Consider the following 16,960-nt stretch of genomic DNA (forward strand, 5'->3'; position numbering starts at 1 on the left):
TCCTATAAGGGTTCCGTTTTTTCCTTTTGAAGTACGGAACCCTAAAAAAAAGGTATAATAAAGGTATATAATATTGAGATAGCTGTAGCCCGTGCTACGACAAGTTTCTTGGAGCAAGCAAATCATAACAGAAAATGAAAAGAGACTACTCTGAAAAGGAATGCTGGCTGTTTGCTCGCTAGCAGTGAGTAAAGACCGTTCCATCAAAAAATAAACAATAATTAATACCGGGAAATTTCTGTTAGTGCCGGACAAGGCATCATCTAGATCTATGTTCTTGTAGCTTGACGAGAGTTCGAGTCAATCGCACTTAGGCCTACTAGTGAATACGGGTTGTTTCCTAAAGTAAATATAGTCGGTGCAACGTAAGAACCAATATTTAAACAGTTATTAATTGACCCTTATACAGTGTGGAAAAAAATTATTTTCCCTGGAGGGAAATTACCTTAAAACCTTACCTACTACCTACCTACGTACGTACCTTATATTACTTAAAGGAAACATTCTTTTATTTTTAAAAAGAAACAAAACTGCATTCAATAATTTTTTTTAATTAGCTTGTCTCGCCCGGGAATCGAACCGACAAAAAATTTCAAAACATAAACTATCTATTTTATTCCGTATGTATTTAGAGCCAAGGTAAAAAGATGTGTGTTCGGACTTATTGGACACGGTGTACATGAAATGTACATGAAATCTTTGCATATGAAAAATATCGTTCAAAAAGTAAGTACCTGTAATCTACCATCACACTCAGTACGACTTCGTATGAGGCAATCGTTCGCTGGCTGGCAAGCGACGATAATAGCGCCCGTTATGAAAATAAATTACCAGGATATTTTCTCATTGTGCGCCCTGCTTTGTCGGGCGAATCATTTTCGCCATCTTAACAAAAACACCCAAATATAGAATACAATATTGTATTCGATCCGATTCCTGTAATCAATACGTGGGCTAATGGCAAAGTGGTTTACGTAAGGGTCTGATATTCTTATGTTATAATTTGGTATACGTTCTGGTATAGTTCTACGTGGATTCGGTTGTATGTGGCAATATCTGCGGACAGATCTTTGATAGACAAATCATTCGGCATTGGCATACATTGACAGATATACCTACTTGCCAGATACACCTATGTACCAAAAAGATTTTACGAACAAATCTGATGTAAGTCTATCTCTAAAGTAAGGACGCTACGCACGAAGAATTGCGCTAAGAATGAAAAGCGTGCAATAGAGATAGATTATGGCGGAACAATGTACGAAATGCTTGAATTCCTAAATGAATGAATTTATTTATTATTACAGACAACATTAGGTCCACATATTATTAGTTTTTAGCTTAATCTACATGTTAGTTAAAATAACGCTAATAATGGTAATGGTCCTCTGGTTCATTTTACACATAAGGGGACAATCATACTTACTACTTAGCTTAGCGTCACTACGAGTATTTTAGCTATCGTTTGTAAGGAGGTCTTAGACCTTAGACTGACTCACCTGACCGCAGGCACCTCTAGTATGTCCCACTCAACGGACATGTAAAACTCGGAGAGATCCACCCCAACCGACACCACGTTGCTGCCGGCCTGCTCATCCATATGCCTTAGGTCCACCTGCCATCACATCGCACACGTTTTATATCAACTACTGGAAAATACTCAGTATACTTTGTGTGGATTCAATCTACGATTTATAGTTAGGTATCTGTAACGTTTAGCCAATTTTAGTTAAGCTATCAAGAATGCAATTAACTAGCTTTGTTAAAATGCATTTATGATAGAATGAAAATTTTGATCAATAGCTAATGCTTAGGAAGTTATTAATAGTAAAAAAGAAATAAAACTGTATAGCCTAATTGAACATAATCTTTAATAAATTAATTTTGGTTTATTAAACATTGAAAGCTTTATTTTCAAATTACATATGCAATGCATAACAGAGCAAACATATGTCCCAGATTAAGTTATTGATCTGTCAAAAAACTTTGTCGATGTTTTGGTAGCAATACTGTTACTATGATTATCTACCGTAGATACAGTAACGTAGTAAAACATAGATTTTGCTCTATTGCATTGCCGTTATTTTTAATGAATATTATCACTATTCTAGTTTAAATGGTCATCAACACGTCCTATTTAGTTTCAGTTTATTTATCCGATACATGCACCCTGTCACACAATGTGTACAATCTCTATAACCTATAAAGACATTTTGCAACTATTTCAATACTCTTATGCTGTACACTCCAAGTGCAGCTAAGCAGCTAGCACGAGCATACGTATTTTAATGTAAAACGTATTCAAGGTGACCTTCGAAGAAAATCTCTAACCACATACCACAAAGTGTGCCAAGTGGGATGTACCTGTCTCAACAAAATTAAAAAAACGTCGATAAAAAGTTGTAATATTCGCTCAATACATCATCAACCATAAACACAGAAGAGCCAATGTCAAAAACATCAATATTCCGAATCATGCGAAGTAGTGACAACGCGTAAAACACAGAGAACACCGATAAATATTAGGTTTGGTTTGGAGACGCCGTGTGAGTTAAAGGATGGAGTCGGCCTCTACTCGTCGCGTCGTTAGGAAGTTACCGTCTCGCGTACGACAACGTTACTTTACACGGTCACGCACAAATGCGTGCGATCGACAACAAATCTGTAAAGGACATCGGGAGCGCCGGCTCCGTCGCGTGTGTGTGTCCGCGCGGCGGGCGCCGGTCGGCGGCGCGCGCTCTACGCCCGCGTGCCACCACTCACATGTCGTTTGTACCACCGTGCAGCGAGCAGCCTCACAACTATACTCAAACACGAGTGTTGGCACCAGGCGCAAGTTTTATTAAGTGGAGCATGCAACAGACGTCGCCACGGTTCAAGCGAGTCTTCTGCCGTCCTCGCTTCAACCGCCGCGCCGTTCACACTAGGAGTCTTAACATCTAGCTTAGATATTGTGCACTATGGAGTGTATCTGGATCGAGTAGGATTACTTGTTTCGGAATGATCAGGTATCATGCAATGGACGACGAGCGACACCGAATTCTTACAGCCACTACGATGTCGCTAATAGGGAAAGGTATAAAATATGCAACGTGATGACTGTTTTATGCTCGGAAGTGTAAGTTGAACGTTTAGTGTGAACGTCACATCAAATTAATTCTCGTGCTGTGCTTTTAACCTGTTCGCGTGTATAGGTATCGTGTGAAGCTGTGTCAGAGCCGTGTCCGCGGTCCGGGCGGGCGGCCGCCGTGATCGGGAATGCAAGTGGGTGGATGAAGCCGGAGTCATGCGGTGAGTCGAGTGTACATCGATCGTGGGGAGCATGCAGCAAGCGTCGTCGGGGATGTGTACCAGTGTGTGTGTGTGTGTGGCGCGAGCGGAGCCAGCTAGGGAGGGGTGCACACGGCGCGTCCTGCGGCGCGGCGAGACCTGCCGGTCTGATGCAAGCTTGCCGCTGCCATTTCTGCCGGGGCAGCTCGCGGGCGCGGCAAGACGCACGCGCGACGGGATGTGTCGGAGAGGAACGGATCGAGTGAAGTTTTTGCATCCCATATCACCTGGCAGTCAGAATTTTATACCTTTCCGTGTCGAGCGAGGAAGGCCGATCGATCTAGTGGAACCGGCCGAGGATAATCTGGAGCATTCGTGGTCACGCACGTTGACATACCGCTACTCCACATACTTTAAAACATCATTACATCACCATTGCAATAGGAAAATAAACTTGCAACATGTCAGAGCTAAAGGAGCGAGCTGCGGGCGGGGAGCGGGCGATATGGACGCGCGCTCTACGCCTCTACGCTAGCGCCGTCTTACAGTCAATATGTAAAAGTGAGTAAAACATACCACATGGACAGAAAAGTAATGATAATTACACGACGAATTACGTTCGAGCCAACAAGCTATTGCATGGACATCGGCCGACGCGGGGCCCTACGGCTACGGCCCGCGCTCGGCGCCAAGCAGCCTACAGCGGGCGTCACCTTGAAGCCGTCATACGTCCAGCTGCCTAACTTAAGCACACAGGTTTGCACGTCGTAAGGAAAGAACTCGACGTCGATCGAGCAGGAGGACTTATAGACGGCGGGCGGCTGCCACACCACCATGCCGTTGTAGTACACGGTGGCCTTGGTCATCAGCGTCACCTCGTAGTTGCCGTCGGCGCTGCGGACAAACAGAGCGGTCAGCGAGAGCGGTGGGGGGCTCCGCGCAATTACCTTGAATCCGTCGTACGTCCAGCTACCGAACTTAAGAACGCACGTTTGCTCGTCGAACGGAAAATATTCCACGTCTATTTCACAGGAAGACTTGTAAATGGCGGGCGGTTTCCATTCGACCAGCCCCTGGTGGTAGATGGTCGCCTTGGTCGCCAACGTTACCTCGAAGTTGCCGTCAGCACTGCAATGTTAACGCACATTTACAAGCCGGCTCGCGGCTCCTAACTTTGCCTCTGGGTGTCGTGTCGGCAACTGCATACGGGTTGCTACTGCGTATGTATGTCGGGTCGGCTACCGCGTGCCTGTCGTGGCGGGATCAGACCAGGTTTTGCGGTGCCTATTCAATACTTACAATAAAATCAACGTATGAGTATGTAAGTACGAGTAAGCATTTAGTAACAAGATAATATTGATTAGTTATTTGAACTAAGAAATAACAATTGATGACGAAAGTCGTGCTTGTGTAAACAGGTGTACCGAGAATTTGAGTATTACGCAGTGTATTCGTCTATAATTTTCTATAAGAATAAACCTAATGCATTTAAGATTTTGTGAAGTTGTGTCCCCATTCAAAAATAAATTACTTTTCGCGGCGATTTCATTCTTATTTTTGTACCATTTAATTTGTCGTTTACATTTTTTTTTAAATTTAAATTCAGTCTCAATTGTGTTCGCCGTCAGGTCGTTGAATGCGCTCCATTGTGCCGCAGCGATCATTATTCCGACTCCAACTTTATCGCAAACGCTTAGAACTTTCAATGCGGTGATAAATAAATGGAAGGTATACGAATTTGATACGGACTGGGAAAACATAATGCGAAGTATTCGTTGAGATTCAACCGCGCTTTCGATGGATCTGTCGCACCGCATCGCATAAGATATTCACGCCGACACGAATTTCTCGGCTCGGTTCTAGACGGCGTGCGTTCCAATCTATCAATTATTCGCACAAGGAAACAAAACAAGAACAAAACAACACAACACAACATAAGGCACACTTACATGCAACATTTAAGTAAAACGTGTCGCTTTTACACAGTTTATTTATCCATTTTATTTTATACACCAACATACAAAGAAAGATCAAGCCAAGTAACTACATAAACGTGAAAATGAAAGAGAAATGGAATGAAAATGGGAATGAGGGTTAGAAAATTGTTATTTGGAAGAATCGATGAGACCGCCGGTAGTAGTGGTGTACCGGAGTGAGCAGAGAATAGTGAAAGAGGCAAAAAGGTGCGCCTTAGTCGAGAGGCGCGCAGAGGTTGCGGGCCGGGATCGGAAATGAGTTATGTCTGCTGTCCGGACCATTTATCAACGTCCGACGCTTCAAGGTATAGAACAAAATTAATGCGAACGCTATAATTCAACTGTGACACTTCGATAGAGACTTCTGTACATAGAATTGCTAACATTGCACTTTTATAGAGCTTTGCAACTCGTAAGTGTATAGATTTTTGCATTAATAGTACGACACCCGTTTTTTTGTATTAAGATATTTACCTATTCTTCCCAAAGTCTATTTAATCCTTTTTATGCAAAAGATGGTCCACAGCGGTAACTGTACAGTTTATCACATTATTGATATCGCGTCTAATGTCTGCATATAGCTTTGTAAGTCCAATTTTCACTTTTCCGAATATCATTGAAAATCCTTCTGAAATATCGGGGTCGCCTATCACCTAAAAAATAAACAAAATAAAATTGTAGGTACACGAATCTACTTAAAAATCTTTAAGCAGTTACTTATGGAAAGCAAGTAAATACATACGTTGGTACACTGTAGCAAAAGTACAAGAGATAGAAAAAATAACGCGACTGTTACGGATTTCATAATATCGATAATCAATAGCACGAGTGGAGTGTTTCGAGTAGATGGGTAAGCACGACTACATTCTGTTATTGCGAGTTCTCAACGGGACCATTTTGTTTGCTCGGTAAATATTTAACAATGGAAGACGGCACTGTATCGCTAAACGTACTCTAATTACACCTACAACTTACGATGTCGGAATTTAATGCATCCCGCAAACCGCTTCAAAATTCTAAGCAGCCATATTAAGACGAAGGTGAAGGACCCGCGCGAAATCGCCTTTTCATAGAAACGTAATCCTCATTTTCCTCTCTGGATATTAACATTATTTCAAATATTTTGAAACCATTCTTTGTATATCAACTACAGCTATAATATTTTAATTGTATGGAAAAATCGGTTAATAACCGAATATTAACCGAATTTTTACACAAATGAAAACCGGTTTCGAATTCCCTAGCCCCTTAGATTTTTTGAATTTTTAATTAAGTATTATAAGAGTTAGGAGCATTTAAAAACTTGTATGAAAACTGTTTTTCGCTCCTAATTTTTACAATAATCAAAAACTGAAAAAAAAGTCAAACGTAGGGGCATAGCTATGGTTAATACACTATCAACTTGTGTAAAAATATTTTCCATAATGTTAACATCCAGAGATGAAAATGGGGACTACGTAGCCGGCGTAGCTTCATTTGATGTTCATAAGCGCATTGTAATTAATTTGTGTACTTGAATAATAAACTTTATTTATCTTTATTTACGTTTGTACGGAGAAGCGGCTGTCCCCTTTCCTCTTAATTATTCCGCGGGCACCACACACTTAGGTTTTTAGCTGTCATTATTAAGTAGTGAGTTGAATCCTACACGAGTGATCAACTTACAGAATTTAATAATAATACTTGGGATATCGGAGCTACTTATATTGTTTTTGTTGGGACAAATAATTATGAATACGGTTTCTGGTTTGTCGATTTTTTTTTATTTCTCGAGGCACGGGAATTATCGAGAAATTTTTAAAGTTTCCTAAAACAACGTGTTATTTTCTTTTTTTTTCGCTTTATTAAAAATCAAACCCATAGGAGTCTGGTCAGTTGTTTTGATACCCTAGGAATCGTAGGTGAGATCAATAATTTAAACAAATATACGTAAAAATACCCTAGTCTGAAACCGCCCTAATATTTTATTAAACAGAATCCTTGCTTCTTTCATTACACCATTCTAGTCCCATGCGGCCATGTATTTGTCTTAAACGGTGTTTTACTGCGTTATTTGGAAGGGTAATGTAACGGTAACGGGTGTGTTGGGTGGTGTTGGTGTCAAATCAACATCATGTAGGTAAATAAAGCTAATGTCTTCGAACTAAGTATTGCATTGACATAATAATATACACGAAAAAAAAATTAAATCACTTGTCTTATTTAATTATACATATTTTTATATTTGGTGAAGCACCGATGCATCATGGCTACTAGGTAGAATATAGGATAAAATGATTTTGGTGTAAATTGTTTAGAGATTCAGTTTTCATAAAAGGGCAACTATAATTTATCAATAATTAAAAACGAATAAAATATCCGCACCCGTGCCACATTTTATTAAATAAGCTTGAGGAACCCGTATATACTGCAAACCTAAAGCGATTACATATGAAACATTACTTCTTTGAAGACGTCTAAGTATACCAATTTAGGAGAGAGTTTTACCTGTACATTTTGCGCGTATGGTGGTAGTTCATACCTACACGAAGAGCGTTCACGTAGCACTTATCGTAAGTCATCCCGCATTTATATGGCACTCATGTCAGATAAACGTACACCTTGAAGGCGGGGTTTATGCCGCGAATTACGAAAATGGTGGCGGGGGTCACACGCGGAGGTAGACGCTTTTTCTTAAACATTCTACGTGTCGATGGAACATTGATAGGTTTATATGCAAATTTGTATTTACGCTTTTAGAGCATGGAGACTTAGTTAAATTGAAAGGTATTTTTGGGTCAGCAGCACCTACTAAGTATCTATGTATTCACAGGTACGAACTGTACGAAGCCGGCTATATAATTATATGTTGTATTATTTTCGTTTAGAAAAATAGAACTGTTTTTTTCATCCATATAAATTTTTATTTAAATAAATAGTAATAATAATGATGTAATTAAAAATAAGACTTCATACTTCTTAGCTAACAATCTATTATATACAATGTAGATTAGGCTAAGTCTGTCTGTGTTTTTTTTTTATAAAAATAATAAACAGTAAAAAAATTTTTGTACACGAAGATATAGCTTATTCACCAAATATCATTATTGAAATCAAAGTACGTATACATATGAGCAGTTTTCCTGAATCCATTTTGAGAGTACATTTTTGTTCAATCGAATTTGATGGGATGGGATTACTTGGAAAAATCATCATATGTACGTCACAATGTGTCAACAGTAGTGAAGCTTTCAAAATGCTCTAATAAAGATATACCCCCTTATCCATAAAACTTTACGGGCCTGATTTGCATAAATTATGTTTATCCCTTTCTTACAAATACATTAAGTCAAAATGACAGATAAAGACAAAATATTCATAGCTAATTCAGACCAGTAACGCGTTTATGAATAACGCCACTAGAAGGTATTATACAGTATACATACAATCTGTGTGGATCAGCGAACGCAGCATGGTTCCATTTTTATCGCCTGTCACTATGCCCGTCACTTTCGCACTTACATACTTGTTAGAACGTGACAGGCATGGTGACAAGGGATAAAAATGCGACCGTGCTACGGCCGCAGTACGGTTTCGTCTAAATGCTTCCGGCTGTCAGCCATCTCAGCTCTCGCGTCTCGGGTAACAACGCTTAACGTTTAGCATAACACATTTGGTTTTCTTACTCATAAAAACAAACATAAAACGTTCTTCGTGACAACACGAGCGTGAAATATATAGTTATTTTCCAGTAATTCTGTCTCTTCGAGTGTAAAATTATTTTCCGGACTTCAATACTTTATAACGAGTCAACCTCGTTTTGTAACACTAATTAAAATAAAGTTAGGAAATAACACGAGCAATGAAACAATTAATTAAATGTGAATTTTACGATAATTGGTTTTCCCGATTCAGCTGTAAGAATTTTCATCTTCGACGGTAATGGTGGCGAATCGAGTTAAAATTACTTGATGGGATCAATTTAGAGTTGACAGTTACGACTGTTACAATAATTTTACCAGAGTGAAGACTTATCAATTCATTGACTTTAAACGACTTTTATTATCATGGGCGCAAAGAACTAAGAACTGTAGTTTTTAGTTTTAATACCGGTATCGGTAAAGAAGTTCAGGATAGAAATTGGTCGACTGTATTTGTCATCTTAAAAATATTTTTGCCAACAATGAGTCTAATGCAAACTTGGCTAAAATAAAATTATGTTACAGACAGACAACTACGTTCCGACTTTTATTAAAGTTTGGAGTAAAATACATCGGGGTAGTCGAATTAAAATTTTCGAAAACCGCGGAAGGCTGTTTTTATCATAGTCATATAAACAAATAACATCAACAAGTAAAATACGACGATAAATTAATAATGCATCGATGCTTCACCAGCAATTATTATTATTTCAAGTTTAATAGAACAAACACATTGCAAATTATTAAGTCTCGTACATACTTGTTGTAAAGCACAATATCTGGCCTCCAAATGTGGTCGGAAGGCACGTGCAGCATGTGTACCCCACCATATTCCTTGGGTTCCCAGCGCAGCTTGTAATCGTACCACGACTGCTCCACCCACAAGTTCGTAGTCATTATCTGGTTCTTGAGATTCTGAAACAAAAAAAATAAAACAGATCAGTGTTTAGTCTGTGGTGTCAATTTCGTTTCGTTTTTGTCGCCTAATCGGTTCGAGGAGACCTATTCCGAAGATTTCCGAAGTTTGGAAATCTGAACGTGTGTTTTTATTGATATGATACGAATTTACACGACACGAGTCGTATCGATAAATAAGAGGAGATATCAAATTTCGAGTTGGCTTCCAGGCATCATTCGCCACTCACGCTAGTAACAAGCAAAAGCGCTTTATCGCTCAATACATAGGTTCGAATTACCCAATCGGCTGATTCTCAATGAGCGGTGTAAATGCTGTAAATGGCTGTCCACTGTAAAGGGGCCCACTGACTATCAGTCCGCCGGACGATATCGGCCTGTCAGTTAGAACAAAAATTTGACAGTTCCGAACAACTGACAAGCCGATATCGTCCGGCGCACTGATAGTCAGTGGGCCCCTTAATATATTTAGTTACCTATATTTTTATATTTAAAAAACTACGTTTTATATTTTAAAAACTATTTTTTCACCACAGTGGGCGCTTGGAATAGTTCCATCTGCCAGTTTGTTGTTTGTAACTTGTCTGCATTGAGTTTTGCGCGTTTGACCTCATTAGGTACCTAGGATTGAATAATTTTTTTCATAATTAAATCTAGCTAGCCTAATCGGTTTTAGATTATTCATGGAATTTCACGAGAATCGCTGTTGATTATGGATATACAAAAACGAACTGATACGTGCAGAAACGCTAAAGGTTTTTGCAGAGGTTGCAGAAAATGACATGCGATTTTACACAACGATCATTTACGAATTTAAATATGCTAGGTATTTGTACTTATAAAATAACGGAAGAAAACCTTTTAATTGTTAATTAAGTTTCTTTCTAATCAGACAATCCCTCTACATGTCTCAGATACTCTGGCTTCATTGTTAGTTAGCTTGCGAATTTAAATATACACTGAAATTTTCTATGAAAAAAAAATTGTTTTTTTTTTAAATAAAAAACACGTTGTAGGCACTTTTTTCGTTTTTTACAGCTAATGACTGTCTTATTTTAATTTTTTAAATTCTTTCGTATTTAATATAAGCGTTAGTATTTATATCACCGTAAGAATTTATGAGGAATAAATAAAGAAGAAAATACAGTAAAGTACACCCGGCTACAATTCCCACGTAAGATTTTTGGATAGTGTGTACGTGCCCTGATTGCGGGCCGTTCGTCCTTGTCTTACCGAGGAGACAAGCCGGTCTTCTATTACTTTTGGTTGCGTGGACGTGGACGAGTCGAGATCTCAGACAAACCAGTGTAAAGTAGGGAACGAATCAAATTATTTTATTTACCTTTTCGCTGCCATTCACTTGATATAAAGTCAGTACATTTCGTGCCCCTTCTTATCAAGTCGTTGTTTTGGTCAGGTTTGTTTACGTGCAATTTTTGACATGGCGTTGATGAGACTATTACTTTATTGACGTGGCGGCGAAAGGTAAAATATTTATTGATTTGTGTATTTTAGTAATACTCACACAACTATAAATAATTATATATGCTCAGCAGTGGGCGATAAAGGGCTGATATGATGAATTATATAAACTAAAATAGATGTCACATACTAAAGAAAAAGTGAAGCTGAAGACGCCGGTTCGATTCCGGCCTCGGCAACCGGAGGGTTTGGCCCCTTTTTGTAGTATAGCATACTGACTGACACACTTTATACAGTGTAGACAATGTGACATTGAGACCCAAATATATTAAAAAAACTACCTCAGCTTATAGATTTTTCTTTCTTTGCTCTTCTAAATAAAATTAAAAAATACCACTCGACTCCTTACATTTTAACTAAAAAGAAAATAATGTCGATAACTATAGATGCAAAACTCAGTAGGTACTTAGAGCACTTTACGTGGGTGGCTGCTGTGTGGTCGTTTTATATGAAGCATATCAAAGTATTGTCGTAGCAAATGTATTGCCAAAGTACAAAGTCCAAAATTATCCGGTTTTCTAAGTACCCCAATGCACCTTACCAACTGATATGTAATCGAAGACAAATGCTACCGTATTTGAACGTTTCTTTTTTCGCCATTTTTTTATGAGACCTTTTTTGCCACTTTTGTGTTATTTCCAGTCAGGATCACGAGGCCTTTTCATCCTTATAGGAGAAAAAGAGTGTCCCAAAATTTCCATAAATTTTTCAAACTTTTCTTTTTGTTTTTGTTACTGCCATATAAAGTCCCCATATGGGGAAATGGTAACACAATAGGAAAAAAACCTTGGGACATTTTTTAATCCCATTAGGATCGAAAAAGCTCGTGATTCTGAGTAGAAATAACACAAAAGTTGCATAAAAAAAATGGCAAAAAAAAGAAACGCTCATTTACTGGTTTTCCTGAGCCCTCAAGTTGCTGTCACGTGAATAATTCGATTTCATCCGTAAGCCGAACGTACCCGGGATAAATATGTAGAAAAAAAAGACGCTATCGTGACACGCATATTTCGTCTTTCTCAAGATAAATTTATAGTTAGTTACGGTTAATCACGTCGAAATTATTTTATAATGTAGGCAAGTGTTAGTACGTATATATGTAATATACTAACTAGCGTCCCGCCCCGGCTTCGCACGGGTGCAATGCTGATGTGTAACTTGCTCTTGAATCACTCTATCTATTAAATAACCGCATCAAAATCCGTTGCGTAGTTTTAAAGATCTAAGCATACATAGGGACTGACAGACAGCAGGAAGTGACTTTGTTTTATACTATGTAGTGATAAAAAAATAACACTACGTAATTATAGTTTGTCAAAGAGGACTGTCTCATTTCAAACATAGACAGAGAGAATCATGCTATCTTTGTCATACACTAGCAGTAGCACCCAAAAGATAAGCATGAGTATAGTTTTTTTTTTGTTCTTATTTACTGACAATTTGGTTTGACCAACTATACTTAAATATGCCGAAACCGAATAACTAGCTGAATGATTAGACAAAGAAATTAGGCGCGGGCGAAAGGTTCGACAGTTTTTTGGCCGAAAGGTTAGACAGTTTTTTGGCCGAAAGGTTAGACAGTTTTTTGGCCGAAAGGTTCGACAGGGTTTTGGTCGAAAGGTTGGACAGTTTTTTGGCCGAAAGGTTCGACAGGGTTTTGGTCGAAAGGTTCGACAGTTTTTTGGCCCAAAGGTTCGACATGGTTTTGGTCGAAAGGTTCGACAGTTTTTTGGCCGAAAGGTTCGACAGTTTTTTGGGCGACAGGTTCGACAGGGTTTTGGTCGAAAGGTTCGACAGTTTTTTGGCCGAAAGGTTAGACAGTTTTTTGGCCGAAAGGTTCGACAGGGTTTTGGTCGAAAGGTTCGACAGTTTTTTGGCCGAAAGGTTAGACAGTTTTTGGTCGAAAGGTTAGACAGTTTTTTGGCCGAAAGGTTCGACAGGGTTTTGGTCGAAAGGTTAGACAGTTTTTTGGCCGAAAGGTTCGACAGTTTTTTGGCCGAACCTAAACTTTCAGCTATAGCATTATTATTATCATGAAACCTGCCAAAAGCAAAACGTAAACTACATACTTAAATAAGTACAAAAGTAATCATTCAACTTTCATGTTTTTTTCCCAAGTTTCATCAATCAATAACGCCATTGCGAGAGCTATTTAACTTGTTAAGATAAGGAAATAAGCGAAAATATATATTCCACCGAGAGATGTTTCCGTTTAAGACGAAAGTGGAGGACCCTCGCGAAATCGCCTTTTCATACAAACGTAGTCCTTCATTTTCCTCTCTGGATATTAACATTATTGAAAATGTTTTGACACAATTTGTTGTACATCAACCATAGCTATACCCCTACGTTGATTTTTTTCGAATTTTTAATTATAAAAGATAGGAGCATTTAAAAATTTGTATGAAATCTGTTTTTCGCACCTTAAATCATTTTTACAATAATAAAAAAAATCTAAAAAAGTCAAACGTTGGGACATATTAGCTATGGTTAATATACATCAAATTATGTAACAATATTTTCCATAATCTCATTATCCAGAGAGGAAAATGGGGACTACGTATGTATGGAGAAGCGGCTGTCCCCTTTCCTCTTAAGTAACGGAAAGTTGTTGATACATTCCCGGCGTATGGCAAACTTGCTCTTTCCAACAAATGTTTACTGTCTTAGGGGTTAGAGAGTTTGAGTACCTACTTTGTGTAAAATTAAACATAACGTGATATGTACCTCAAATTCAATTATGCGCCGTTACAAGACCATTGGATGTAAAATGTCCATCTCTTTAGCTAAGAGGTCGGCAATAAATATCGGGAGTGTAGCTATAAACGGACGGGGGTCTGAGACGGATGGCGAATTAGTGTTCCAATGGCCGTCCTAACATGAATGTTTAAGATGCGTGTTATGTAGCATAATAATAAGTCACTTATGTTGGTATTTCTCCAACTTATACGAGAATTTCACTTCTTCGTTTGACTATTTAAGATACGCGCAACATTTACTTATTTAATAGGCCATCAAAAGAAGGAAACACAGGGGAAATAATTCGTGTACAAGCAAATTTTGGCATAGTTGTAGGGAATGGTGTATTAAACAACATACTAAAAGTACCCGAGGGTCCTAAAGGGGGTAGAGACTGCCTTCTGTTATTAACCTGAAGGCATTCTCTACCAGTCAACTATTGGGTCAAACAGAAACTTATAGTTAGTGATGCAGGAATGTAGACATCGAGATAAAATATGAAACACAAATCAATATTATATACGTCTAGAAAAATGCAGATTTGTTAGGACAATTAAATTAACATAGATTTAAGAGCCCAGCAGTTGTGGAGGACAATTACAATCATTTGATAAATGCTAAGAAATACAAGTAAACGGATGGAAGAGGCACCTTGACGATTTTCTGCCTGACTTTGTTTTTTTTTTGCACATGACCCATTTATGTGATTGCTTTAACTGACCTCACATGTGCATTTTACTTTAAGTAAGCCATAAGTCCTAATAAAAATAAGAATGTCCTATAATATTTATTTATTTATAAGTTACTGCGCCAAAAGAAAAATGTGGTTAGTATGTAATAGGATGCATAGTATGCATACAGAGTTACTGCGTTTAAACTGAGTAGCGGCGTGAGATAAGAGATTTTTTCAAAGTAGGGACGAAATGTGTTTGGATGTGCATATAAAAGTTCAGTATCTTGGCGACGTTAAGTTCATTTAATTGGTATTCAATAGTAAAAGAGGTTTCATATATGTATTAAGAAAAAGTGACCAAGGCCTCCAGGCTGGAAACGAACCAGCGTCCTCTGCTATTGCGGCCTTGGGCACTGGAAGCCTTGGTCACTTTTTCTTAGTATAAATAAATAAATAAATGTTACGGGATATGGACATCTTACACAGATCAACCTAGCCCAAACTAAGCAAAGCTTGTACCTACTATGGGTGCTAGGCGGCGATATACATACTTATATACATAGAAAACACCCATAACTCAGGAACAAATATTTCTGTTCATTACACAAATACATGCCCTTTCCACGTATTCGTATATGACACTTGAAATAAAAACGATTAAAATATTTTCTGAAAGTAATTTAATTGGTAATACTTCTAATAGTAATGGCTCTAGGATGTCAGAATACGGCTGTATAGGCAGGCTATAAAATACATCTATCGTTACTAGCAAGAAACGATCCCAAAATGTAAAACAGCACACGCCTTTTCGAGACCGGAATCTAATAAGGCACGAAGAACTGCGACATAAAACGTAAAAGCGAAGCTAAAGTTATTCAAATATTGGATAACTGTGCAGTAATACTTGCTCGTCTAAAATTAAATGTCATCGTATTTAATGTGCCCATGGATATGATGGCTGTATCGTCTATTGTGGCACGCATCACTCTTTCACTTACATACTTGGGAAATAGGCCGGTCAGCACAGTTCAAAATGTATGAGAAATCTACATTAATTCTCACATTAGAGATTTTTTGAGATGTGATTACCTATGTTACAAATAATATATTTTGAAAAAAATCTCCACAAAATATGTCAATTTGTTTTTATAAATCCAAATTATTACTAAAATAGAGAAATAAACCAAAACATCAATCCCCACACTAGAGATTTTCTAATATGCTGTTCTGAGGCATATACTCATTAAGTATTTATATTTTCTTCCAGCTTGGCACAGAAACCTGCCCCCAATAACTTTCTTTATTAAAATTTTTTTTTACATAAAAATAACAACTAATGTGTACATAAAACTTACATGTTAATTAAGCTCTTTATATTTACTATATTCTACAAAAAAATCTCTAACGTAAATGAATCCGTTTAATTACTATTAACCATTTTTGTTTCGAATTTTTTTTGTTGCTTAGGACACTCGACTTTTGTTTCACCTTCATAAATCTCCTACTCATGTTAGTGTAATAACAAAAAAAATCTCACGTATATGTAATATTGTATGGAATACAACCATAATTATTACGACGTCCAAGCTATTTAAATTACCCACGCAGACACTAACTGACGGGTACTGATTCACTGTAGAGAACGTTTGATCGACTTCCATATCTCCGTCTCACTTCAATGTTCGCGGTAGACGATCGGTCCGCTTGAACTGCCGAGAGTTCGCGATGCGGTCGACCGTTAATTCTCCCATGACTAACTTACCCAGTTTCATCGGTACGCGTAACGATTGTTTACGCATGTTTAATTTTGATTGCGCGCTTACTTAACACACCTCAGGCAAAGCTCCGATAAAACGCGCAATGCATACATTGCGGCATATATCTCACGTATGTCAGCTATGAGGCTATGACATAGCAATGACAGACAGTGGCAGTTAGTGCCAAATTAGAATACAGACTTTTTTTCCAACCATACAGTTTAGTGCAAAGAGAATTTTAAACTCCTTAGTGAAAACCTCACGGTTTGTACGAAATTGAGCGTTAAGCTATGCTATGCTAATAAAGATGGTGGTGTGATTGACGGAAATTAATAATAGATATAATTTATTTTATTGTATAATACATTCCCGTTTTATTTACACCCAATATTATATCTTTTTCCGTAATCAAATGCGTTTATAATTACTGTAACCGTCTGTGTAGTGTACCATAATATACGCGATGGT

At 38.0% G+C, this 16,960-nt stretch overlaps 2 protein-coding genes across 2 annotated transcripts in view; one reads left to right on the top strand and one right to left on the bottom strand.

Moving 5' to 3' along the window:
- LOC134743785 (large ribosomal subunit protein bL32m) overlaps window positions 1-7,633 on the top strand; it is a 131,624-nt gene extending 123,991 nt beyond the window's left edge. The window contains exon 5 of the mRNA XM_063677445.1: window positions 7,620-7,633. The gene's annotated coding sequence lies outside the window, so the exon portion shown is untranslated. The remainder of the gene's footprint in view (window positions 1-7,619) is intronic.
- LOC134743743 (acetylcholine receptor subunit alpha-like) overlaps window positions 1-16,960 on the bottom strand; it is a 102,009-nt gene that overhangs the window by 55,071 nt on the left and 29,978 nt on the right. The window contains exons 2-4 of the mRNA XM_063677378.1: window positions 9,687-9,841; window positions 4,218-4,398; window positions 1,500-1,615 (exon numbers count right to left, since the gene is read on the bottom strand). Of these exons, the coding sequence (XP_063533448.1) occupies window positions 1,500-1,615; window positions 4,218-4,398; window positions 9,687-9,841 (452 nt within the window). The remainder of the gene's footprint in view (window positions 1-1,499; window positions 1,616-4,217; window positions 4,399-9,686; window positions 9,842-16,960) is intronic.

The sequence above is a fragment of the Cydia strobilella genome, chromosome 8 (genome assembly GCF_947568885.1).
Source record: "Cydia strobilella chromosome 8, ilCydStro3.1, whole genome shotgun sequence".
In the NCBI taxonomy this organism is placed as follows: Eukaryota; Metazoa; Arthropoda; class Insecta; order Lepidoptera; family Tortricidae; genus Cydia; species Cydia strobilella.